The following is a 27,704-nucleotide window of genomic DNA, read 5'->3' as shown; positions in this document are numbered from 1 at the left end:
AGTATAGCCCGGAGGTAGAAAGCCTCTGGGTTCCACCCCAGTACCACCAAAAAAAAAAAAAAAAAAAAAAAAACCAGCACAGTATATCTGAGTATTAATCGATGTCAAATGTTATTGCAGAAATTTGAGTTTTGTAGGTAATATTTTCATATGTATTTTATTTAGGCCAAAAAGCTATCAAAGTTTAAAATAATTTTTTAAATTTAACGGAGGCTTCACTTAAACACAAAGTCATCAAAATACAAAATGAATCTCCTAGTTGAGTCATCAAATTTCTAACTAAATGATTTGTATTTTCTGGGTGATCTCTGGTTGGATATTTCATTAAGAATATGAATTATTAAGCCGGGCGTGGTGGCACACGCTTGTAATCCCAGCGCTTGGGAGGCTGAGACAGGAGGATCTCATAGGTTTGAAGCCCCCTCAGTACTTAAGTGCGGCTCTCAGCAACTTGGTGAGACCTTGTTTCCAAATAAAATATAAAAATAGGTCTGGGAGTGTAGCCCAGAGGTAGAAAAGCCCCTGGGTTCTACCCCCAGTACCAAAAAAAAAAAAAAAAAAACCACCAAAAAACCTAAGAATCTGATTTACATTGAGTGGTAGAAGATGCCATTTGAGACGAGTGCCAGTGCCAGCTGGCATCGTGAGGAAGCTCTGCAGCAGGCAGGCCCCTGAGTTTGGCAGCCGCCTCTCAAGCTTCAGGGAGGAGCTGCAGGGAATGCCTCCACCCGCCAGGCCCGTTGGTGCTCCACACTATATAACCTCGTGTCGAAAGCTGAGCACCATCTGAGTATCACACGGTGTCGCATGTCTCGTATTATAATTACGGGTGTTTCTCCCCCCTCAAAATCTTACATTTTTAGGTGAATAAAGTTAAACAAGAGAAGGCTGTTTTAAATTCAGAAGTTCTTGAACAGAGACGAGTCCTGGAAAAATGCAACCGAGGTATGTCCTCCCAGTTTGATTTTCTCGACCGCATATGGAATGTGTTTTTCTTCACATGTATTTCTTTTTATTTTCTACTTGTGGCTAAAGACTTGTAGCTAAAACCTTCTCCCTGACTGTGCTTTCCTGGCAGAAAAATAAAAGTCTATCTCATTCCTGCTCTTTTATCATTGGAGACCTCTAAAAGTGATTTCACCTGAGCAGCTCAGAGCCCACTCATCTTCAAACTGCTTCTGTCCTATCTTGGGGACGATGGCCATCTTGGCTGTTCCCTCAGGATTTGTATATTTGATGGGTTATGTAGTAAATCTCAATGCAGAAGAGATGGGGATTGTCTATATGATATGTGCAAAGTGATAACATTTTAACCTAAGAGGATGTGAAAAATGGGACACGGGGAAGTTGAGGATGCAAACTGATACACAAGGTGCAGGCTTGCTCTGAGGTCTTGCACATTTTCTATCTCTGTGTCTGAGATCTTGCTCTGAGATGTCTAGCAGCCGGCACAATGAGGGATTCATAACTATCTTAATGTATTACATAAAAGTAAACCTGATGACCAGGAAAATCAGACTTCATGAGAGGGAAGTGTCTCCTACAGCTACTTCCCAAAAGAATTCTGTGTAGTTTAGATAACAGTGACCTTTATCATCTTTTCTACAAAACACAGCATCAGGACTCATGTGAGCTACTTCTTCGTCAGTTTAGGGGAGGCTGCCAAAGTACAATTCTGCAAAAGTAATTCTAAGGGAGGAGACTAAATTAGTCATTTCTCCATTGCTATAACAATATACCAAAGACTTGTTCCTTGATAAAGAAAAGAGGTTTATTTCGCTCCCAATTTCAGAGATTCAAGAGCATGGCACAGCATGTGTTCGACTCTAGTGAGGACCTCATTGGTTGCATCACAACATGGTGGATGGCATCATGGTGGGAATGCAGATTGGGAGAGAGATCGATCACATCACAAGATGGAAACCCATCACCCGGGGAGGGCCAGTCTTGCTATTTTAATAATAGTCCACTGTAGTGAGAGCTAACTTATTTCATGAGGCCAGCATTAAGTCTTTCTGAGGACATCTCACAGTGATGTAATTATCTGGCCCCACCCCTTGAAGTTTCCTCCATCTCTTAATCCTACCACACTGGGGACCAAGCCCTCAACACATGAACCTTGAGAGGCACAGTGCACTCGGCATTGCAGAAAGTTAATAATGCTTCTGCACCCTTTTCTCTCAGTCACTCGGTTTCTAAGTTCAGAAGCTATGATGTACAGGGAATCTTCCAGACTTAGGGCTTTCTACGTTGTTGTTCACGGTAGTTTTCAATCTTTGTATCATTCATCATCTCGATTTTTGAATAAAAGACCTTGTAGTTAGAGAGATGCATTAGATTATAGCATTTCTTCAGGCAGTACTTTATTTATAGATAGAAATGTGGAGAAGAATTGTCGTCTTGATGCGCTGTGCTGGAAACTGGGTTCTGCAGAGGTTAATCACATGGCTCTTGCCTTCAGAGAGCCTCCTATCTGGGAAGAGAGGGGGCATATAAATAATACTTCAGGGGATATATAAATAATTGTGCCATTAGGACTAACCTGCTTTCTTTCAGAATCCAAGTCAAAGGGACCGGGACACGCGAAATTTACTTTTTATTATACTGTTCTGGACATAGAAAAGAGAGCCAATTATCTTGCCCAGGACTTCAGATAGTTGTTGTCTTTGTTTTCTTCAAGAAATTTCTTTTTTAAATGGATTTTAAAAACCATTTAGCGCTCAGGGACCTATAATTCACACCACAAACCGCCACTTACAATACTTTACTGGAGTAAGACTTTTCGTCTTGTGTCTGAGGAGGCAGTAGATTTACAGAGAACAGAGTTTGAAATTCCATGTCATTACACAGCAAACCAGTCCTTAGTCAGTTAGGGCTGATGTGCTGGCGGAGCAGTGAGAAAGCAGCCGTTAGGAGGGCCTCTGGGTAGGTTTTACCGCTGTGACTCAGCTCAGGGTTGAGATGTCCACCAGAAGCAGCTGGCGGGCACCCTGCCTTGAGGGCACGGCTGATTTCTAGTGACGTCATGGCTCCCTCTCTTCTGTCTGTATCATTATTTAACAAAGTGGGCCACTGAGTGCCAAGAGTAGCGAAGAGTGCACGTGAATTTAATTTTGACAAGGTCTTCCTTCTGAAGGTTTCTGTTCTACTGTAATTCTTTAGTACAAGCCTCTGACTCTAGTTCTGAATGGATCTAAGGCCTTGGTAAACATGGAAAACACTTTAAAATAGCCATGCACATACACCCATGCACTTAAATAACTATATATTCATATATATATGCATGCATATATATTATACATGTATGCCTGTTTATTTACATATATGAATAAAATTTATTATTTATATGTACTTACATATGCATATATAACTTGAAACTCATATAATAGCATATGTATCTGTATGTATGTATATATTTTTATTAGGTAATACTTATTTGTGGAAAATTTAAATTCATATCAGAGTAGTAAAAAATTTTAACCTTATAAAAGAGAGATAAGCACTGTTAATATCTTAGGGTATATTCCAATTAAAATCTATGTATACCTTAAATTTCCTATATATGCTTATAATCCATATATATACTTGTATTTTATATGTGCATATGGAAGACAGAATGCTAGTAGAAGTATCTCTGTACCTGTTGATAGCTTTCAAGCCCATGATCATTCCTCTCTGCTCACACACCTCCCTTGAATTTTAATTGTTTTCTTCCTCTCCTTTAATAGTTTTGCTCAGTACACAGGTGACTAAAGAGCACATTGTACAACTGTGCATGTGTTTGAACTCTATGCAAATGGAGTCATTTTGCATACAGCTTCTGCAAGCTTTTGCATTGTTATTCATGTTGACTGATATACCTATATGTTTACAGTCACTACTGTAGGATATTGTTTTAGAGAACTACGCCACAGTTAATTTATCCAGTACCCTGTTTATGGACACTTGACTTGTTTGCAGTTTTTGCTATTCTAAGTCATGCTTTTGAGAATTCTTATATATGCCTCCTGGTTTCATTAAATATGTGTACCTCATGTGAAATTTTATCCTCGTTTTCCCTACATAATACCACATTTCTTTGTCAATCGAGCTCAGTTTATTCTCCTATTGGCAGTGTCTGTTACCATGGTTCTGCACCCTTTCCCAACAAGATAGCCACATTTTTAGTCCTTCCTTCTTTGATGGATATCGAGAGGTATTTTTACTCTGTTTTTTGTTTTGTTTTGGTATGGGGGTGGGACCCAGGGGCTCTTCTACCCCTGGACTATACTCCCAGACCTATTTTATACTTTATTTGGAAACAGGATCTCACTAAGCTGCTGAGAGCCTCACTAAGTAGCTGAGTCTGGCTTCGAACCTGTGTGATCCTCCTGTCTTAGCTTCCCAAGCAGGGATTGCAAGCGTGCACCACCACGCCTGGCGGTTTTTGGTTTTTTTTTATTCCTAATGAAGATTATCATATTTCCACACGTTTTTTGACCTGTCATATATTTCCTGTCCTGTGGAATGCCTACTGATTTCTTTTATTTGTGGCTTTATTTTATTTTATTTTATATTTGTATATTTATTTACATATTTTGCAGGACTGGTGGTTGAAGCCAGGGGCATTCTACCTCTGAGCTATACCCCCAGCCTTATTTTTTATTCTTTATTTTGAAACAGGGTCTCACTAAATTATGGAGGGCCTCCTTAAGTAGCTGATGCTGGCTGTGAACCTGTGATCCTCCTGTTTTAGCCTCCCAACTACTGGGATTACAAGTGTGTGCCACCATGCCCGACTTACCTATAGCTTTAAAAAATGAATTCATTTTGCACTATATTTTGCAGTTTATTCATTTCAAAAATCTACCGTGAATGTCTTTCCATTTGCTAAGTAGGCTTGTGTAATACAGTTTTGATGACAGAATAATATTTCTCATACCACATCAGTAGTCCTTCTTCAATATTAGGTGATGATAGCGTTTTCAGCTCTGAGGCTGAGAACCTCCTTAGAACCAGGTCTGTGTGTACACTCAGGATTTATTGCTTCAAGAAACGCATTTCTAGAAGTGGAATGGTTGAGCCAAAGGGTAATTTTAGATCCTTGGCTCACCTTGCCAAGCTGCCCTTCCAAAAGCCCTCATTAATGTATCTTCCAGCCAGGACTGGGTGAAGGGCCTGTAGGAAGCACCATTTTCCAGCCCTCCACCGGGTTCCTGATCATTTGTATGGCACAGCACCTGTCTTCTTTTCTTCTTAGTGTCCATGCTCGCAGTGGAAGAATACGAGGAGATGCAGGTCAACCTGGAGCTGGAGAAGGACCTCCGAAAGAAAGCAGAGTCGTTTGCGCAAGAGGTGGGTATGTCGTAGAGACTTAGGTTTCCTTCCTTCCTTCCTTCCTTCCTTCCTTCCTTCCTTCCTTTCTTTCTTTCTTTCTTTCTTTCTTTCTTTCTTTCTTTTTTGATAGTGGAGATGGAACCCAGGGGCATTTTACCTTTGAGCTACTCCTCTAGACCTATTTTTCATTCTTTATTTTGAAACTGTCTCACTAAGGTGGGAAGGGCCTCAAATGGCTGAGGCTGGCAGCAAACCTGTAATCCTCCTGTCTCAGCCTTCCAAATACTAGGGTTATTATTATTATTATTATTATTATTAATTATTATTATTATTTATTTATTTATTTGGTGGTACTGGGGTTCCTGGAAACCCTTCTACCTCCAGGCTACACTCCCAGACCTTTTTTTAAAATATATTTTTATTTGGAAACAGGGTCTCTTTAGCCAACAAGGCTGGCTTCAAACCTGTGCGATCCTCCTGTCTCAGCCTCCCAAGCACGGGGATTACAAGTATATGCCACTACACCTGGTCCAAGTACTGGGGTTATAAGCGTGGTCTGACACGCCCAGCTAAGTTTTGTGTCTTTTGAGACTTTTCTGACAACAAATTTTAAAAACATAATTTAAATACAGTCAAGAGGAATCAGTTGCATGGCACGGTGAGGTGATTGTTACTTATAACACTTTATTATTTGTTTTTATAAAGAATTAGAAGAGAGATGTTTGAAGGTTTCCAACACAAAGATATGATAATTTTTTGTGTGTGTGTTTGGTACTGGGGTTCCTGGAAGCCCTTCTACCTCCAGGCTACACTCCCAGACCTATTTTATATTTTTATTTGGAAACAGGGTCTCTTAAGCCAGCATGACTGGCTTCGAACCTGCGTGATCCTCCTGTCTCCGCCTCCCAAGCGCGGGGATTACAAGCGTGCGCCACCACGCCCGGCGATATGATAAATTTTTAAGGAGATGGAAATGCTATTTACCTGATTTGCCCCCCTCCCCACATTATCACACTGTACTCCATAAATACCTATATTTGTATGCATATGTGTGTCAATTAAAAATAATAAAAAAGGGCCAGGTGTGGTGGCCCACACTGGTAATTCTAGTACTTGGGAGGCTGAGACAGGAGGATCACAGGTTTTATTTATTTATTTATTTATTTATTTATTTATTTATTGGTGGTACTGGGGTTCCTGGAAGCCCTGCTACCTCCGGGCTACACTCCCAGACCTATTTTATACTTTTTACTTGAAAACAGGGTCTCTTAAGCCAGCGCGGCTGGCTTCCAACCTGCGTGATCCTCCTGTCTCCGCCTCCCAGGTTTTGGGACAGCCTCCACAAGTAGTGATGAAATGGGGTTTTTTTCTGAGCCCCCAAGATGAAACGGGGGGTTTCTTGAGAAGAAACTCGACATTTCCTTACCGGGTTCTTGTCTACGGTGAGCGAAGAATGACACCTGCAGACCGCAGGAAGCGGAGTAAATGGTTTATTGGAAGCAGCAGGGAATAGGGAAAAGAGGCCAAACACCCCAAAGGGGCTGTTAGAACTCTGGAGTCCAGCAGCTGCCTTCAGGACAATACTTGAGGGTATCCCAAGCCGAATGCCTTCAGTTGCAGGCTGCTTTCTCCCAAAGTCCACGTGATCAGCCAAAAAGGAATAGAGAAAGTGGCAGAACACTCCAAAGGGGCTGTCGGGGCTCTGGTGTCCAGTAGCTGCCTTCTGGTCACTACCCGAGTGTAGCCTGAGCCAAGTACCATCAATTGCAAACTACTTTCTCCCAGGGTCCACGCGATCTGCCAGAAAAGTGCAGGTCATCCCTAGGGGCCCTGGTTGGCCTTGATGTCCAGCAGAGGCCTTCAGGTCACTACCCGAGAGCATCCCGGTCCAAATGCCTTCAGTTGCACTCCACCTTCTCCCAAGGCTAATACGACCTGCGCGAGAGAGAAAAGCTCCCCAAAGGGGAGGGGGTCCCTGAGAGAGAGAGAGAGAGAGAGAGAGAGAGAGAGAGAGAGAGAGAGAGAGAGAGAGAGAGAAAGAAACCCGATTTGGTGGCCGGTCTGAGGTTTTGCCGATGTCTGCGTGTCCTCTGTTGGTTGTGGTGAGTTTGGGATACTGAGAATTCTGGGAAGCAGCTCTCAGAATTTGCATAGGGTATTTACAAGTCCTTTGAAGAGTCTCCTTTCATTCACTAGGAGTGTCAGACTTGCTCCCGTGATGGCTCCTGGGTCTGTTGATTAGTAAACCGATGGCTTTGTGAAGCTTTGGTCCTTCTTATCTCTGAACCTTGGAGTAGCTGATCTCAAAAGCCTTGGAAGTTAGTATTCCTCACCCCTCAGGAAATTGACTTTTTTCTACCAGCCCTCTTCCCTATCTGCCTACTTCCTATCTCCTCAGTGAGTCTCATCAACCTAGCGAGACCCTGTTTCAAGATAAAAAAATAAAAATTGGGCTGGAAGTTAGCTCAGAGATATAATGCCCCTGGGTTCCATCCTCAATACAATTATGTAAGAAGAAAAAAATATATAAAAGTTTTAAATAGAAACTTCTGAGTTTTAATGAAATCTTAGCAGTTTGCCTTAAGGATCACTTGGGCTAAGTATGAAGCTCATGGCTGCTGATGCAGAAGGTCTGGGTTCAGATTTCAGCAGTGTCCCTTGCTTAACCTCAGATCAGGACCTTCCCTCTTGACGCCTCCTTCTCACCATTTGGAAAATGAATATTGATAAAAATTGAACCAAATGGATCTTAGCCACATTTTTTAAAAAGGGACTCTTAAGCCATAAGATGCTTTCTAGGGGAAAGGAATTGCAGTTAGAGGTACCAGTAACTTGTGATGGAAAGTCCAGCTTGAGGACCATGCGCCAAGAATCTGGGCTCATCTCCACCTGGCGTCTCGGGTAACAGTGTCATGGCACCTGCCTCTGTCTTCTGCCACTGTCTGGAGTTCATATTACTGGAGTCGATCTTCCACTGCCTGGGAGCACTGCCATGCCATCCACCTGTTATCTCAGCCTTCTACCAGTGTTGCGATTTTCCTCTCATGTTAGATATAACTTCAGACCATCTCTAGTTCTGTCTACACCTGCTGACGTCCAGTTATTGGATACTTTTTGGCCCTGGGGCCGGTTTCCAGGGAACGACAAGTCCTTGGTTGGCTGATCTCATGGTACGGAGTACTCTGCAGGGAGAACTCCATCCTGTTGGACTGTTTTGAGTCTGTATGCATAGCACAGATTGAAGGAAGTAGCTAAGAAAATTAAGTCAACCCTTGGGAGAGGTATCCAGGGTGAGGAAGGAATGACATTTGAAAATCAGATGATGGATTTTGAGCATAGCAGTGCCAGCAATGAACTCAACAAAAGGTCCAGTCTAAGTACATCTGATTTGAAATATTATCATCCATTTTATTCAGAGTTTAATGAAAGGTGAGTGAACACTGTTCTCTTATTACTTGTCAGAAAGAAAAAAAAGAATCGAAGTGTTTTAGAGCCCTCTAGGAAAAGCTGCAGCGATTTAAATAATACAACTAAATAAACAGCGGAGGGGGAGGGGATGTAGGGATAATAAAAGATGCTTCCATTTCAAAACTGACAAGGTTGGCTGAGCTTGACCCAGATGCCAGGGTCTTATCTCAAGACATTTCCAATGTTTCCCTGTGTTGTTTGTGCGATATTAGAATACAAAGAAGCTCAGAGAAGAACTTGAAGGCCACACAGTGGCAGAGAAGATAGAAGAGAGAAGCAGGATGATAGGAGACAATGGAGGTGATTTTCTCAGCTCACTTGGGAGGGCCTGATGCCTAGCAGTGGGCGGAATTGGTGGTGGTGCCGCTGCTGCAGTTGACCCAGGAAGAGGAGGTTGGGCTCCAGGGAGGGCAAGCAGGAGCCCTGGGGCTTTTCTCACTGGTGGCCTGAATATCTTCTAGAGATGATCTACATAATAGCCAGAAGGAAGTTTGCTTTGATAGTGCTACAGTGGAGCCAGTATATTTTCCCTTTTACTTGGTTTGCAGATCTCAGGTTTCCAAAAGATAACTTGCTGCTAAAAGGGGTGGGAGGTATTTTAGCCAGAGGGTCCCCTCTTTGCATTTTGTTTAGTACAGGCAGTGACATCAGATGGCACCAGACACTGTTGACAATGGCAGCTGAATGCTGAGGAAAGCAGCTGTGAGCCTTGTCCTGGTGAAGCTGCCACTCCAGAGCCAAACATCAGCTTCGAAAGTTTACTTATTCTACATATTTTTATTGCAAAAGGAATGTATGTATTTGTAAAAAAAAAAAAAAATGCGAACAGTTCTCAAAGGTAGAGTGAAAATTGAGCAAGTCTCCCTCGCTCTTATTCACACTAGTTCACTTAAAAAGCAAAACCCAAAACATCCCTTTAACAAAAAGGATAGTACCTTCATAGCTATATTAAGTTTTTGAAGTTTTTTCAGCATATTAAAATTTTTTCTTGAGTGTGTGGTACTGGGAATGAAACCCAGGGGCATTCTACCTCGATGCTGCACCCCAGCCCTATTATCTTATTTTGAAACAAGGTCTCACTAAGTTATAGAGAGCCTCACTAAATTGCCAATGCTGGCTGAGAACCTGTGATCCTCCTGTCTCAGTCTCCTAAGTACTGGTATTACAAGTGTGCACCACCATGCCCAGGTCTCAAAAATTTTAATGAGGTTCTCTTACTCTCTTTAAATATATTTTCCTTGATATTCACTGTAGCTTTTCTTTTCTTTTTAAAGATATAGACGCCATTGGGCATGGTGTTGCACATCTGTATTTCCAATATTTGGGAGGCTGGGACAGAAGAATCACAGGTTCAAGGATAGCCTCGGCAAGTAGTGAGACTCCCAGCAACCTAGAGAGACTCCGTTTCAAAGCTAGTAAACAAACAAACAAATGGGCTTGAGGTGTAGCTTAGTGGTAGAATGCCCCTGGGTTCAATTCCTAGTAGATTTAAAAAAAAAAAAAAAGACTTAGGTGCCTTGTTAAGTATGTGTTCCTACCGGTTGTGGTGGTGTACTGGTGTACATCTGTAATCCCAGGACTTTGGAGTAGAATCAAGTTCAAGGACTGCCTCAGCAAGTAGTGAGTCTCTCATCAGCCGAATGAGCTCCTGTTTGAAAATAAAATAAGACAGGCGTGGTGGCGCACGCTTGTAATCCCAGCATTTGGGAGGCTGAGACTGAAGGATCGCGGTTCGCGGACAGCCTCAGCTACTTAGTGAGGCCCTCCTCAACTTAGTGAGACCCTGTTTCAAAATAGAGAATAGAAAATCAGGCTAAGGGTGTAGCTCAGATGTAGAATGCCCCTGGGTTCATCCCCAGCATCCATCCATCTCTCTCTCTCTCTCTCTCTCTCTCTCTCTCTCTCTCTCTCTCTCTCTCTCTCTCTCTCTCTCTCTCTTATAATGAAGCTATAATGTGCATCTTAAAAAGCTGTTAGGAATCTGAAAGCATGAAGTCCTGCTCTTCAGAAGTTTCAATATTTGCAAAACATTTCATGCTTAGAATCACTCACTGACCAACCTGGATAAGGTGTTAAGGAAAAGAACTGACACGGTGTTTGGTTGACATGTTTTCAATCATGCAAAGTTGTTAGAATTAGATGAATACTATATATTGTTTTGCTTAATAAGATGCACAGTAAATATTAGTATACTGTCTCCCTTCTCCCCTTTACCCCCCTGCTCTTAACTCCTTTTGTCACCGGGGGAAAGACTAATTGGCTTAAAGCATTAAGTCTACTAAATAGAGATTAGTCAGGTGACTAAGAATCTGAGCTTGTGAATCACACAGATATAGTCATACCACTTGTTTGTCCTTAGGAAAGTCCCATAGTCCCTCTGAGCCTTAGAAATTCTATCAGTAAAATGGGATAATAGTATCTACCTACCAGTGTTGGTCTAAGGACTATATGATATCGCGAATGTGGAATGTTTGCTGCTGTCTTATCACGGTGCTTCATAAATACCACCTATTCGTAGTGCAGGTATTTAGCTCAGGACCCAGGGAAGGATTAAGGCCTATGGAGTAGTCAGTAGAGTGCTCGGCATAAGGGAGCTTCTGGATCCATGTTAGCTACTACTATTAGTATGTGTTTTTAATAAGATTTTTATCTTATTAAAATACTATTAAAATACTTACTAAAATACTACAAATTGAATTATAGAATTAAATTATTGTATATATGCCTTCTTTGGGACAGGGGTAAAGGTGTGAAGATTGTATAAAATTTGGGAATGACATAGTAGCAATCGCCACTCCTAAGACTGTCGTGTCCTTCAGAAATTTCCTCTGATGTCTTCATAAGCGCCCCGCATACATTCCTTTTGCAGGGATGTACATGGGGTTGACTGGTATAGACGTTTTCGTAATTAACTTTTGCAGATGTTCATTGAACAAAACAAGCTAAAGAGACAAAGCCACCTTCTGCTACAGAGCTCTGTCCCTGACCAGCAGCTTTTGAAAGCTTTAGATGAAAATGCAAAACTCACCCAACAGCTTGAAGAAGAGAGAATTCAGCATCAGCAAAAGGTAACATTTTATGTGGACTCTTGCACACACGCACGCACGTGTGAGAGGAGTCAGTTCAGTCTTTTATGGTTCTGTATTTTACCTTAGTTTCGAAGTCTTTTCAGTCACCTTTCAGAAAAAAAAAAAATAAGCTACCAAATTAATTTCTTGCCCAACAAAAATTATAGCACACTTTTGCAGGCTTTAAAATAATCTTGAAGCCAGTGATTGAAGAATGATCTTGAGGAAGCAAGGAGAAAAAGAAACGATTCAAAATGTCTCCAGTACCACATCGTCTGGAGATTTGTGTTTTGGCTAACATACGGGTTTTTAGTGCTGCCTGAACTTAGGGGGGACGGCGCATCTCAAAAAGCTGGGAGGGCATAGGTCTTATGCAAAGAAGAAGGAAAAGCAAAGGCCAGGTGAGTGGTAATTGTTTGCTTAGAGAAAATTCCTGATTGTGCAGACTTGCATAAATGTGTACGTTTCAAGACTTCCTGCAGGGTTATTTCAGTGTGCGTGAGTGGAGCTCTTCCAGCTGACGCAGCCTACCTTTGTGCCAGGCAGAGAGGGTGGGTCGTGGTTGTAGGTGAGAAGGAGTGCAGGGAACAGGAGGGCGAGGTGGCACAAAGACTTAGGAAATTGCATCAATATTTATACTACTTAACAGTCTACCTAGCTCAAGAGGAAACACTGCCACTGCTATCTGCCCTTACCAGTCTCTGAACAACAGCATTGACGTGCAATACTTGGAAGTGCTGGGTTTCTATAGTTAGAGAGGTCAAGCCAACGTTTTTGTTTTCTCAGTAAGAAATGTGTGGGAAACCTGTGGAGTGACCATGATTATCACAGGGATGGGGGACAAGGGAACAGGGACGGAGAGAAAGGACTTCTTTTTCTGATCCCATGCGCAGGAATTACCTTTTTAGAGAGGGGCTGGGGGAGGAAAAAGGGGGAAGAATGAGAATGTGCCTGTTCTCAGCTTCGGTTGGAATAATACTTTTGGTTCCAGCAGGTCCAACTATTTGCAGTCAGCTCATTTAGTAAATAATGCGTCCCTGCAACCTACTGGATTGAACGGAAGTACCGGACTCGGTTGTTTTACTTATACCTGCTTGTGGGGGGGAGTGCTGAGGATGAGGGAAAATTCATGAATGAGATGATCGCAATTACTGCTTCTAAAACTAGTGTACTATACTCTGCATTTATTTTGGATACTCTGTCATGTATGCAGCTTAAAATATTTCTGAATTATCTATAAATTCCCTTGCAGATTTGGCAGTCTTATAAACACAGCTGTATTGGCTTTGCAGTTATAGAAAAAAGAACATGCCCCTTATAAGAAGTTTGAAATACAGAAAAGTTAACATTAAAATTTCCTAAAACCCCCATATTTTGATGCATATTCAAACTTTATGTAAATTTTACATATTTGTATATATAAGTAAATATATATGCATATATATGTATAGAGTATATATTGCTTAAATGGGGTCATCCCCATGCTACTATGCTTTAAACTGATTTATCAATTGATAATGTATTTTTACCTTTAAGAATATATAAGCTATATGATTTTAAGTGGTTATATAGTATTGAATTTAATGAACACGCCATAATTTATTAAATGAGTAATATTGGTGAATACTTAGGTTATTCGCCTTGTTATAAAGAACATTTTAATTAACATATTTGTACATTTGGGTGTTTTTAAAAACAGGGTTTCTTAAGCCAGCATGGCTGGCTTCCAGCCTGTGGGATCCTTCTGTCTCTGCCTCCCAAGCTCTGGGCTTACAAGCATGTGCCACCACGCTCAGCACAACAAATTTCTAAAAATGGTTTTACTGAATGAATCAAAGTGACTTCTTTTCTTTTCCTTTCCTTTTCTTTCTTTCTTTCTTTCCTTCTTTCTCTTTCTTTCTTTCTGATGTGTCTGTGTGTGTGTGGGGGGGTGTTACTGGGGATTGAGCCCAAGGGCATTCTACCTCTGTGCTACACCCCTTCCCAGCCCTATAATTTACTCATTTTTTGGAAACAGGGTCTCACTAAGTTATGGAGGGCCTCACTAAGTAGCTTAGGCTGGCCGTGAACCTGCGATCCTCCTGTCTTAGCCTTCCAAGTACTGGGATTACAAGCCTGTGCCACCATGCCTGACTCACTTCATTTCTTAAGTTTTGTTTTGTTTGTTTTTTGAAACAGGATCTAAGTCTCTTGACTACATCTCCGGTCTTTCTAAAGTAGTTTTTAGGGTCTCACCAACGTACCGAGGTTGGTGTGATCTTCCTGCCTCAGCCTCCAAAGTAGTAGCTCCTTTTTTTTTTTTTTTTTTTTTTTTTTGATGGTACTGGGGTTCCTGGAAGCCCTTCTACCTCCGGGCTACACTCTTAGACCTATTTTATATTTTTATTTGGAAGCAGGGTCTCTTAAGCCAGCACGACTGGCTTCAAACCAGCGTGATTCTCCTGTCTCTGCCTCCCAAGCACGGGGATTACAAGCGTGCGCCACCACGCCCGCCTGGTAGCTCCTTTTTAAGGTGTTTGAATACTATTATTACCAAATTGTGACCCTTGAGGACCTTTTTTTCTTTGTTTTGCGGTACTGAAGATGGAACCCAGAACCATTCTACCTCCAAGCAACACCCCCAGCCCTAGTTTTTTTCATTATTTGGAGACAGGGACCTTTTAAATGACCTCTTGAAATTTTCTCTTGAAAACGGGTACAAAAGCATTCATCTATTTTAAGTGAGTTTTCAGTAAAAATTAAAGTGATGGCCAGGCATGGCACACGCTTGTAATCCCTGTGCTTGGGAGGCTGAGACAGGAGGATCGCACAGGTTCGAAGCCAGCCTCAGCTACTTAGTGAGGCTGTCAGCAACTTAGTGAGACCCTGTTTCCAAATAAAGTATAAAATAGGTCTGGGGGTATAGCCCGGGGGTAGAAAGCCTCTGGGTTCCACCCCCAGAGCCACCAAAAAATAAAAAATAAATAAAAAATAATAAAAATTAAAGCAATTGACATATAACTCCCGGTAAATTTACATTAAATCAAAGAGCTGGTATGGATTTTAAATATTATCTGTATCCAGAATTTGATTTGAAGATAGGTTGAGTTCTTTCTGCTATCAAAAATCCAGTCAAATGATAATAGTTATTTTTCCTTCTCATGGACCAAGGAAAACCGATCACCCATTAAGTTGGTTTAACCCTTACAGGTCAAACGATTAGAGGAACAGCTAGAAAGTGAAACGTTGCATAAAGAGCTCCACAACCTCAAACAGCAGCTGGAGCTTCTCGAAGAGGATAAGAAGGAACTGGAGTCGAAATACCAGAATTCGGAGGAGAAGGCCAGAAATTTAAAGCATTCAGGTAATAAGTGGCGTTGCGTAGCCTTCTCTGTCTTATTTATCTGTGAAGCTCTTAAGCCACAAACAAAACCTGGTATATAGTTAGCACTGACTGCCTTAGAAAAAAATTTCAAGACTTCTAAAAATTCCTTCAGTTCTCACTATTGTAACACAGCAGAATAGCCTCTGTAGTCAGATGATTCACAGATACTCAGACCTTGTTTTTGGACGTCGTGCTTTTGTGAACATCACATCTAGAATTGAGATACATAGATGCCGTCAGCATGGGGAGGCCAGAAACATCAGTCTTTCTTAGGACTGCAGAGACGAGTGTTCAGGTACCTACTTTACTTTGTTCAGTTTTGAGTTGTTCCTTAAGAAAAGAGTTAAACTTTTTAACAATAATACCTTCATCCCGAGGGCTCATACTCCATTCATCTTTGGTGTTTAATTATGCACATGAAATAATACTTTCTATGTCACACCTAACAATGAAATGGGCAACAATATATATATTAAATGGAAAAACTTTTTAAAACACCAGGGGATGCTTAAATCAGAGGATTTATTCATTCAGTGCGGGAAGGCTTACCAGGAGTATCTGAGTTGGATTACTACATAGGCATAAGTATAAGTCTCTCTTAGGAGGTAGGTAATTTAAGTAGGCAGGTGCATTCCCTTTATAACAGCTTTAGTGCTCACTTTAGATATTTTTGGTTAATTTTATACTAGAATTTTGAAATCTGTGCAGAAGAACCACAGAGGCTTTTTTCCTTTTTTAAAAACATCCAATGCATTTTAGTCCACAATGAAAATTGGTTCCAAATTGTTTTTTTTTAAAAAAGTGATCCAAAATCAAGAAATTTTCCATTCTTTAAGCAAATCTTAGAGTAGCCTATAGCCAAAGCCATCTTTATGACGAATGGAAGCAGCAGAGGCTAGAGATATTTGAGATTCAATTTGGAATGCATTCATTTGAATCTGCTGTGTGCATACCCAGTCCCACCCTAGGATACAATAAAAAAAATATATAGAAGAAAAGAAACCAGTGCCTTTTGTCTTTGAAGATTTCAGAATTGCATGGGAGAGACAGGTGTATGCATATGCAGCTCTTATCCCACACTGCCTACGTAAGTGTAGGGGGGAGGGAGATACTCAGGGACACAGTGAGCTACCTCTGCCTGAAAACAGTCCTTGGCACCTGTCACCCATGTGATCATATTATAGAGCTAGCATCTATAAGTAAACTTTTTAAAAACTTTTTTTTTTAGTGCTAGGAATTAAACCTAGGGCCGTGTGCATGCTATATCCACGAGCTATAGCCCCAGCTTTGTGATATAAATTTAAATTGAACTCCCTTGAAGTTAGTACTACTACGCATGGTTTCTTATTGTGAGTGCTTATTGTAAATGTCTCTCTCATTAGTAACTTGAATGAACAGAATGAATAAATCACATTTCTAGAATGCGCTTCCAAAGAGCAGAATGTTTCTGAGTTGCAGGCATTTAGGAATTTGAATCTGGTTAAAACCAGGGGCTCTAGTGTTTGCAGTTTTTGAAGAAAATTAGGCGGAGGAGAGAAGCATGCAGTTATTAAAATTCATTACTAAATGCCATCTTGAGGATCAGCTCTTGCTCCGTATGCTTTCAAAGTCAAGTGTTGACAGCGTCTCAGTGTTTGAGTCGGAGACTCCACTGTTACATTCCTTCCACCTACTCAGTCCTTACTTCCCACCCATTGTCCATTGTCTTGAAACTTTTGTTTTCTTTTCCAAGGTTGTATGTGCAGGAAAAAGACTGTAACATGTTCTATTTTAGCCGATGGAGGGCCTTTCCTGGGTTCGTGATAGACTAGAGAATGAAAAGTTTAAGAGACTGCCTTTGCCTTTTTTTTCTTTTGGCGGTACTGGGAGTGGAATCCAGAGGCTTTCTACCTCCAGATCATACTCCCAGACCCATTTATATATTTTTATTTTGGAAACAGAGTCTCACCAAGTTGCTGAAAGCCTCACTACGTAGACGAGGCTGGCTTCGAACCTGTAGGATCCTCCTGTCTCAGCCTCCCAAGCGCGGGGATTACAAGTGTGCGCCGCCAAGCCCGGCTAAATGTCTGCCTTTTCATATCAAAGCTTCTAACTTTGCTTTCAGTAAATGGCACGAGGTTTTGAGAGTTTATGTTGTTTTCTTTCAAATGTACAGAAGACCTGTAGTTGCTTATTTCGGCTTTCCTCTGAATGCTTGCTTTCTGTGCAGTTGATGAGCTCCAGAAACGAGTGAACCAGTCTGAGAATTCAGTACCTCCTCCACCACCGCCACCTCCACCGCCGCCGCCGCCGCCTCCCAATCCTATTCGGTAAGCAGCAAGACCTTGCCCTCTGACAACCTGAGGGCTGTACTCGTGGTACCCTTTTTCTTTTGAACACTTATGTAGGTTGTGTCATTGGAAGTATGGTAAAAAGTATAAAAGACAGCATGCCTATAATCTCAGTGCTTGGGAGGCTGAGACAGGAATATTGCAGGTTTGAGAACAACCTTAGCAAGTAGTGAGACTCTCATCAACCTTAGTAAGACCCTGTTTCAAAATAAAATGGGGTTAAAGGTATAGCTCAGAGGTAGAATTCCCCTGGGTTTCATCCCCAGTAGTATAAAAGATAGCAACAAATATTTCTCTAGGAAAACAACTGGGGTGAGGGTTCTGAGGACTGAACCCAGGGTCATTCTACCTAAGAGCTACGCCCCCAGCCCTTTTAAAATTTTTATTTATTTATTTATTTATTTTATTTTGTGGGTCTGGGGATGGAACATAGGGGCATTTGACCTCTGAGCTATACCCCCCTGCCCTATTTTTAATTCTTTATTTTGAAACAGGGTTTCACTAAGTTGTAGAGGGCCTCACTAAGTAGCTGAGGCTGTCCGTGAACTGTGATCCTCCGGTCTCAGCCTCCCGAATGCTGGGATTACAAGCATGCACCACCATGCCTGGCTCTTTTTTTAAAATATTTGAAACAGAGTCTTGTTAAGATGTTAAGGGTCTTGCTTAGTGGCTGAGGCTGGGCTCCAATCTGCAATCCTCTTGTCTTAGCCTTCCCAACTCCTGGGATTATAGATGTGTGTCATGCACCCAACTTCTAGTAACATTTTCTAAAGGCCAAAATACTATTCCTTTTTTTTTTTTTTTTTTTTTGGCGGGTCTGGGGATGAAACCCAGAGGCATTTGACCTTCGAGCTACACCCCCTGCCCGATTTTTTATTCTTAATTTTGAAACAGGGTCTCACTGAGTTGCAGAGGGCCTCACTAAGTAGCTGAGGCTATCCACGAACCGCGATCCTCCGGTCTCAGCCTCCCAAATGCTGGGATTACAAGCGTGCACCACCACACCCGGCTTCTATTCCCTTTTTGAAACATATATAGTGTTGACTTAGAGGGAATTGTCATGACCTGTGTATTGCTCTCTTGTAGACTTTCAGGTTCTGTGTAGATGTTCCAAACACTAGGAGCTGGATATTGTTTAGAAGAGATATAAGCCAGGCGTGGTGGTGCACATTTGTAATCCCAGCATTTGGGAGGCTGAGACAGGAGGTTCGTGGACAGCCTCAGCTACTTAGTGAGGCTCTCTGCAACTCAGTGAGACCCTGTTTCAAAATAAAGAATAAAAATTAGGGCTGAGGGTATAGCTTGGAGGTAGAGTACTCCTGGGTTCCAGCCCCAGTACCAAAAAGAAAAAAATAATTTATTCCATAACATTAGGATTTCTTTTGCAATTCTTTGGAAACTCCTGTAAGACCAAGGAATTTTTTAGTGTTTCCAGGATATTTTTCTCTCCCACTAATTTTAAAAGCTCTAATTTATTTACTTTCTTAAAAAGTTCTAAACTAATATTTAACTGTTACAAATTAATGGTTACAAATTAGCAATTAATCTAAAAATACTCATCTTTTTCATATTTAAATGTTTAATAAGGCAGGGAGAGAAACCATCCATAAAAATAAATAATTTATGTTTAGATTCTTGGGAAAGAAAGCCAGGTGTAGTGGTATGCCCACTAGTTCTTGGGAGATTGAGATGGAAGGATCATAGATTCAAAGACAGACTCAGCAACTTAGTGAGACCCTGTTTCAAAACAAAATGGAAAAAGGCCGGGAATTTATCTTGAAGGTAGGATGCCCTTGGGTTCAATTCCCAACACACCACACACACACACACACACACACACACACACACACTGTTGGGAAAGGAAGTCTCATGTACAGACAGGGCGCTCACTTCTGAAGCCTCGGGTGCCTTGATGCCACTGGGCACCTTCGCTCAGGCACAGTGTACCGTAGGGCGCTCTAGAGTCTAATTTTGACTTCAGGGTTCTATATGCCCCACCCAGAACTACTGATGACAGCTGGCTTGCTCTTTAGGCCGTGATATTTGCTGCTTTTGTCTAACTTATTCCTGAATGAATGGCACTTAGACGTTTGCAAGACTTTTTAGCTTTCATTAACTCATGCGATTTGTTTAATCCTTTCACACAGAGAGGCCATTTGTTCGTCCTTTGCACCGTTGCCGATCCATCTGAATAGAACACGTCGCGTGTTCCTCCCACATGACTCTGAAAATGGGACTTTGCCTTTTTAAAAAGATTCCTGTTACTTCCCCTTACTGAGTAGGGTATGACATAATCTACTTTAAACCATTGAAGTAGTTAAGGCTAAATCATTTTTACACGTGGTCAGTCCAAGAGTCAATTGAAAGAATTTCAGGTATTTTAAGTTCTCCCTCTCCTGGGTAGCTAAATCTGTAGGAGATATTCCAAATTTGACATTTAACACTGGAAATTCACCACTTTGATCTTTCTTTAAGGTCTAGAATTCTGAGCTAATAAGAAAGGTCATTTCCATGAGGAAGGAGGACTTTTTAAAAAGCAATTACAGTCTTGCTGTTGGCCTTTAATTTTTAGTCTCAAAAATATTGAGAGCCCCTTGAAGTAAACTCTCGCATAAGTGTTTCCCCCCAAAGAGCATTTTACAGATATACTAAGAAATAAATGTGAGGTTCGGAACTATGTGTGCCTCAGATACAAACTCAAAAAAGACTCTTTAAAAATTTTATTAAATAATACATTGGCGGGGCCAGGATGTAGCTCAGTGGCAAAGCGCCTGCTTTGCAGGTTTGGCTCTCTGGGTTTGATACCCGGTTCCAAAAAGGACAAGAAAAATAAGCTAAGAACAAACTAATAAGCTAATAAGCTAAGAACAAACAAACAAACAACAAACAGAATTAATAATACATTGGCTTTTAAGTTGAGTTTAAATAGTATAGGACATAATATCAAATATTTTTTTCCCCATCTTTTGGGTGAGGAATACTTCCTTGCCAAAAAGTGTATTTGCATAGGTATTGAGTGCTGATGGGCTTTGAACCCACTGGTCTGGATCTTCCAACTTGATTCTGGAGCTATTTGTTTTACTGTGCTCCAGGTCCTAGATAGGATAAACGCTGAGGAAGGAGGGGAGCGGAGGCCATGGCTTGTATAATTAGCTTGGTTCTTACTAACTCTCTCTACTCCGCTAACCTAGGGCACAGGTAGTATCGGGGTGACAGTTCCTTTTCCCACCCCAGGAACTCAGCATCAGTGGGTTCTTGGCTTCTGTGGCAGAAAAGAATTGTAGCACATGCCAGGCAGAGAGAAAGACAGAGGTTTATATGAGAAAAGTGGGGGATACACATTCCAGGGTGAATGGGGACCATCTCAAGAGGAAGAGAGTATCTTTGGGGTCTCATTCTGTTATAGGAGACCCACTGAGGGTTAAGTAGAGGCACACAGTAGCGGGGAGCCTTGGACTTCCCCAGAATCCTCAGGCCCCCAACATTGAGGGGTGGTTGCTGGGGGACACTTGAGCTAGACCTTCCTATGGATCCCCTGTTCCTGAGCATCCCAGGAATCTCAGGTGGGGAGAGGGGGCATCATAACTGAGCATCCCAGGAATCTCAGGTGGGGAGAGGGGGCATCATAACTGAGGCTTCTGCCCAAGATAGAAAGACCCTGTAGGGTAAAACTAAGGATTATGAAATTTATAGATTTTATTATTATTTTTGTGTGTGTGTGTGTGGGTCTGGGGATGGAAGCCAGGGGCATTCTACCTCTGAGCTACACCCCCTACCCTATTTTTTTTTTCTTTATTTTGAAACCGGGTCTCACTGAGTTGCAGAGGGCCTAAGTAGCTGAGGCTGTCCACGAACCACAATCCTCCGGTCTCAGCCTCCCGAATGCTGGGATTACAAGCGCGTGTCACCACGCCTGGCGAAATTTATAAATTTTAAAAATATATTTTCCAGAGCCAGGTGTGGTGGTGCACACCTATATCCCAGTACTTGGGGGGCTGAGACAGGAGGATCACAGGTTTGAGGACAGCCTCAGCAAGTAGTAAGACTCTCATCAACCTAGGAGACCCTGTTTCCAAATAAGAAATAAAATCGGGCAGGGAATGTAGCTTGAAGGCAAAATGCCTCTGGGTTCAACCCCCAATGCCACAAAAAATAAAATTAAAAAAAATGTGTATATATATATTTTTTCCCCTTCCCAATTTATTGCCTTTCTACTTGATATTTTATTTCTCCTATCCTACTTCAGTAGGAGAGAGGGAAGAAAATAAGACATACATACCGTGAGCATTTTGTACTCATCCAGCAGTGAAAGCAGGGTGGGTCCTTGGCAAGTATGAGTCAGGGGGAAAGGTGGATGGGTTCATTAGGGTTCTTCAGAGAAGCAGACCTGCAGGTGTGTGTGCAGATAGAGACAGGAAGATATTAATACAGTCAGGTCTTCTTTAACAATGCAGGTACCTTATGGGAAATACGCAGTACATTCATCCTTTCTCTCTCTGTTTCTCTCTCTCTTGTGGTGCTGCGGATTGAACCCACAGCATTCTACCCCTGAGCTATACCCCCAGCCCTTCTTTATTTTTTATTTGTAAACAGAGTCTTGCTAAATTCCTAACGACCTCACTAAGTTGCTGTGGCTGGCTTTGAACCAGTGATCCTCATCTCCGCCTCCCAAGTATTGGGATTACCAGTGTGCACTACCACACCTGGCCTGGAAGACTCCTTTGTTGTGTAAACACCATAGAGTACTCGTACCCAAACTCAGATGGCCATGATATCATGAGGTGGTAGACTCTTGGGAGACCACTATTGTATACTATGATGTGGCACTGGCTGTGTTAGGTAAGATACAACTGTATACACTGATTAGAAAAAATTGGCCCAAGACCAGGCGTGGTGGCGCACCCTTGTAATCCCTGGGCTTGGGGGGCGGAAACAGGAGGATCCCGCAGGTTCGAAGCCAGCTGTGCTGGCTTAAGAGACCCTGTTTCCAAATTAAAAAAAGTATAAAAATGGGTCTGGGAGTATAGCCCAGAGGTAGAAGTGTTTCCAGGAACCCCAGTACCACCAAAAAAAAGAAGAAAAGAAAAGAAAGAATTGGCCCAGGTGCTTATGGGAGGTGGACAAATCCTAAGCTCTGTAGTGGGGGTCAGCATGTTGGGGACCCAGGAGAGCTCATGGTGGTCTATTTCCAGCCTGAGTTTGAGGGTCTGAGAACCTCTGGTGTAGTTTCATCCCGGAGGGGTGGGCAGGCTCCTCTCGTAGGAAAGCAGTAAATTGCTGTTCCAGGTTGAAGGCAGCCGGGCAGCAGCAGCCCTTTCTTGTGGTGGGAGGGCAAGCCTTTTTGTTCTGTTTGGTCTTTCACCTCCTGGCAGAGTCCCAGCCACGTCATGGAGGGCAGTCTGCTTTAAATACTCATTTCATCTAAATCACCCAAGCAGACACACACTGAATATGCGTGACCCCAAAATACCTGGGCACACTGGGGCACGCAAGGCGGCACGCACAGATCCCGAGAGCCAGCTCCCAAGCACCAAGTTCTTGAAGAACCACAAGGTGAAAACACACCCCTGGATGTTTAGTCTTAGGGCGGTGTTTGCGTGAAGCTTTTGTCCACTCATTGGGAATGGTGTTGCCATGAGGCAGTGACAGCCAGAGAGCCGATGACCAGCCCCACGTGTCCTGTTCCAGATACTTCATCTTCCCGGCAGCCCCTGCCCTACCTGTATTCTCTAGTCTAAGCCGTATCTTGACAGTTGAGAGGGTGTGTGTGTGTGTGTGTGTGTGTGTGTGTGTGTGTGTGTGTATGGTACTGGGAATTGAACCCAGAGGCATGCCAACTCAGAACTATACCCTTAACCCATTTTCTATTTTTGCTTTGAAACAGGGTCTTGCTAGGCTGCCAAGAGTCTCACTAAATTGCTGGGGCTGGTCTTGAACCTGTGATCCTTCTCTCAACTTCCCAAGTACTGGAATTGCAGGCCTGTGCCACCATGCCCAGTTTGGTTCTTCCTTAACACGGCAGATTATTTTCTTTTGGGCACCATATGTCTACAACTTAGGCTTTAATTAAGACCATGTTAGGGGCCAGGATATAGCTCAGTGGCAAAGTGCCTGCTTTATAGGTATGGCACTCTGGGTTTGATTCCCAGTTCTAAAAAGACAAAAAAAAACCCCACCTTTTTTAAAAAAAAGAACATTGTAAGCTAACATTTCATGCCATCTACTTAGATGACTTATAATGATGAACATATATTCTCACTTCACATATGTAAATATATATAAATACTCTGAGCAGTGCAAAAAAGAAAATCGTTGCTTTGTCATCTCTATGTACAAAAAAAAAAAGTCCCTCTTGGAGCCAGGGGTGAGTTGTGCTGGGTGTGGAGAGAGGTAAGGAGAGGCCTCTGGTCCGTGAGAACCTCCAGGCCCACCCAGCACAGATGGGTGCTCAGTACTCCTGGTGTTAGTAGATAAGTGGACAAATTGGACAGATGAGAGTCACATTCTTTCCATTCCTAGGACTTCTCAAGTATGATATAATGATTTCAAAGTTCCGTGTACATTGGAATGTCTTAACTTTCGTGAAAACAATTTAATTTTGTCTTGGGCCATCCTAAGCCCCGAGAAGATAAACTAGATGAAGTCGCGCGCTCCGTGGCTGGTGGTTTTGTAGTCGGGAAGGCCTGGAAATCACCGGGAGAGCACTGCAGGGGCTTCTTTTTACTCTGCTTCGTGGCAGAGATTGTCCAGTAGGTTTGAGAATTTTAAGAAAAGGCAAACAAAGATAGAACTGAAAAGTAATAAAATCTAAAAATTATAGTAACCAAGAAACATGGGGTTGTACATCCCTAGAGCAAGTGTTCATCCACATACTTCTTTCCCTACATAGACAGTGCTTTTCCTTACCACCAGCGAAGTCCTGACTTTTCTTACCAGCAAATATTTGTTTTCTATTGTCAGCTTACAGTATACATTTGGTATATAGTTGAAAGAATTAAAAATTTCTTGATTTTTTTTTTGGGGGGGGTAAACTTTTGTGGGGGAAATGTTAAAATAAATACAAAAATATGCACAAATTTATGTACAGTTTTACAATTATATGAAGCAGACATCTTTCTAGGTAAAAAAAAAAAAAGAACAATGCTAGTATTCTAGAATTATCTTCCCCAAATAATCTCCTCTCCTCCCTCCCTATCCACTGCCTTTTTTTTTTTTTTTTTTGGCGGACTGGGGATGGAACCCAAGGACATTCTACCTCTGAGCTATACCTGAGCCCTGTTTTTTATTCTCTGTTTTGAAACAGGGTGTCATTGATTTGCAAAGCGCCTAAGTAGCTAAGGCTGTCCGCGAACCACAATCCTTCAGTCTCAGTCTCCCAAATGCTGGGATTACAAGAGTGTGCCACCATGCTTAGCTTGTCTTTATGGCAATCATTTCTGTACGTTTTTTAAAGGCAATTTTTCTACATACGTACATATGTATCCTATAGGAACAGAAAAGGCATGGTACCGTTCCTTGCTTGTCCTAGGGATCACAGCTGATGTCCCTATAATGAAGAAGAAGTTAACAGGGATAAAACATAACCCATTTACAACCAAAGACTCTCTTTTGACACAGGAGCCTTCAGAATGGATGCTCAATGATCCAGGGAAAACTGGTTACATGCTTAGGTTCAAGGGACAGTGGACAGCCGTGTAGATATGTGGTTGGATGAAGATAAAGTCGGTCAGAGAAACTCTTATGGTCAGCTCCATCATGGAGAAGAGGAGAAGGTTGGAGAAATAGTTTTAGTTTCTAAGGCCTACCCAGGGAAAGAGGGATCCTGCTTTCCGTGAATCACTTCTGGGAGAGTAAGCAGGATGAGAGAAAGGAACGCAGTAGGAGGTTGGCGGGACCTTCCACAACTTCTCATGGCTTTCATTTAAAGTACGAAACATACCAGGGCGTCATTTTGTAGTATTATGTTCTGAGCCCTAATGGTTCTTGAACTCCTGTAAACATCTGTATGGCCTATTTTTTAACTTTATGTGATTGAAATTTTATATTCATTGTGTTTACTCTTCTCATGCCACACAGTTTCCCTGTTATTTTCTATAGCTTGCAGCCCATTCTTCTTTGTTAATATGTAAACCTCTTTACAAATGTCTCAAAAGATACTTACCCATGGTGGTGCGCATGGACATGTGTGAGTCATTGCCAGTTTAGGAAAATTATAGGCATTCTTTCTGAACATTCTTGCACATGTATCTTGGTGCACAAGTGCTTGCTTGCATTTCAGTAGAGTGTCTGGCTCACAGGATATGTATATCTTCAGCTGAATAGTTTCTCCCAAAGTGATATGGCCAGTATGTTTATACTCTTCAGTATCAACACTTGATGTTGTCAGACTTAAAACATTTTTATATTTGTTGAGTGAATAATGATATCTCAGTGTAATTTAAATCCATGCAGAAACTCCTAGTAATTAAGCAGTCAAGCACGTTTCTTGGACATTTCAGGATTTTTGTCCATTTGTATTGGGTCATCTGCTGTTTTCATTGATTTGTAGAGTTTATGTATTTTATAACTTTTTTTTTATTCTTTAGATACGGACCTCTTAACGTGAAGGTTTTAAAATTTTAATGTGGCCCAACTTATTATGTTTGGATTTTATATAGATTTTTTAAAATACAAGTTAGACAGTGATCTAAATTACTTTATGACTAAGTATTTGGTAAACATCATTCATATTCAGGTGGTTTTATGCCCATAATTCACAAGTAGATATGTATTGATGACATCATATACTGATCTTTTTCCTATGAAATATTCCATAATGCTGTCATCTTCAATCTAAAAGATTAACATAGATAGCTGCTTCTGAATTTTTTTATGTGTGGTACTGGGAATTGAACCCAGGGATATTCTACTTCCAAGCTATCCCCACAGCCCTATTTTATTCTTTATTTTGAAACATGGAACGTGGTCTCACTAAGTTGTAGAGGACGTCCCTAAATTGCTGAGGCTGGCTGCGAGCCTGAAATCCTCCTGACTCAGACTCCCAAGTACTGAGATAGGAAGCATGTGTCACCACGTCCAGCTGTTTCTGAATTTTATATGTGCACATTATTTTTTCTGGACCTGTTTTCCTTTGTGTCATAGCAGTCCGCTCCTCTGTAATTAATTTTACACACACTTCTTTTCTGTAAAGGGATGAAAATATTATTAGAAATGGGAAGTAAACTATGTAAATTCTCATTTTACATTCATGCATCTGGAAGAGAGTTGGACTTGTACTGGTTATTTAGAATCTAAGTTTTATCTGTTGGATCAGAGGTTCCCAGTTATCTCAAGTAAGTTCTGATCTTTTTCTTTTTACCAAAGATCCCTCATGTCCATGATCCGGAAACGATCCCACCCGAGTGGCAGTGGTGCCAAGAAAGAAAAGGCAACTCAACCGGAAACAAGTAAGCATCCGCCCGTTGTTTGTCTTTAAGAGATGATGAGGTGTGGGTTTTAGCATTTCACATTGTTTGTTGAGTTCCTTGACTACAAACACATAGTTGGAAGCGTGAAGGACAGCTGTGAGAACAAACCAGATAGCTGCCATTGTCTTCCTGTAGCTTTTGCTAGAAGAGGTAAACACATACACACATCACTGCAATGGATACTGGGAAGGAGTGATCCAAGTGGGGGGTGACGAAAGACATCTTAGAGTTGATAACAAGTGTGTGGAGACTTTACAAGTGCTGCTTCAGGTACTGTTTTGTGTCATGTACTAGAACCACAGGATATGGAAGTTACATTCTACTGTAACTCGGCATGCTGTAAACAAGGGGCTTTGTAGATAAAGGTGCAATTGTTTAAATATAATTTTCGGCCTGCACTGTGGAGGGGGGAGTATGATGGTGATGCCCAAGCTGAGTGATTGTACATTTTGAATGTCAGGGTGGGCATATTTGGGGTCAGAGTGGTCAAGGTGGCAGAGCAGCAGGTTCAAAGGCCTGAAGTGGAAGGAACAGGACATATTAGGAAAATGAAAGTACTGTTCTGGCTGGAACCTGGGTTGAAGGCTGGAGGGCTGATCGGTAGGCAGGGGCCAGGCTCTGAGGCTATGGGTACGAGTTTGGAGTTTCTCCTCAGAGCAGGAGTATGTCAGAACGAGTTTTGTCTTTTCTT

General features: G+C 41.8%; 1 protein-coding gene across 1 annotated transcript in view; it reads left to right on the top strand.

Moving 5' to 3' along the window:
• SHTN1 (shootin 1) overlaps positions 1-27,704 on the top strand; it is a gene marked incomplete at both ends in the record, with an annotated part of 126,045 nt that overhangs the window by 60,673 nt on the left and 37,668 nt on the right. Inside the window, 6 exons of the mRNA XM_080694619.1 lie at positions 864-945; positions 5,240-5,334; positions 11,706-11,852; positions 15,042-15,195; positions 17,426-17,525; positions 26,910-26,992. Coding sequence (XP_080550745.1) covers positions 864-945; positions 5,240-5,334; positions 11,706-11,852; positions 15,042-15,195; positions 17,426-17,525; positions 26,910-26,992 — 661 coding nt within the window. The remainder of the gene's footprint in view (positions 1-863; positions 946-5,239; positions 5,335-11,705; positions 11,853-15,041; positions 15,196-17,425; positions 17,526-26,909; positions 26,993-27,704) is intronic.

This window comes from Muscardinus avellanarius, assembly GCF_963383645.1.
Source record: "Muscardinus avellanarius genome assembly, chromosome: 4".
NCBI lineage: Eukaryota > Metazoa > Chordata > Mammalia > Rodentia > Gliridae > Muscardinus > Muscardinus avellanarius.
This window is presented reverse-complemented; position numbering and strand designations above follow the sequence as displayed.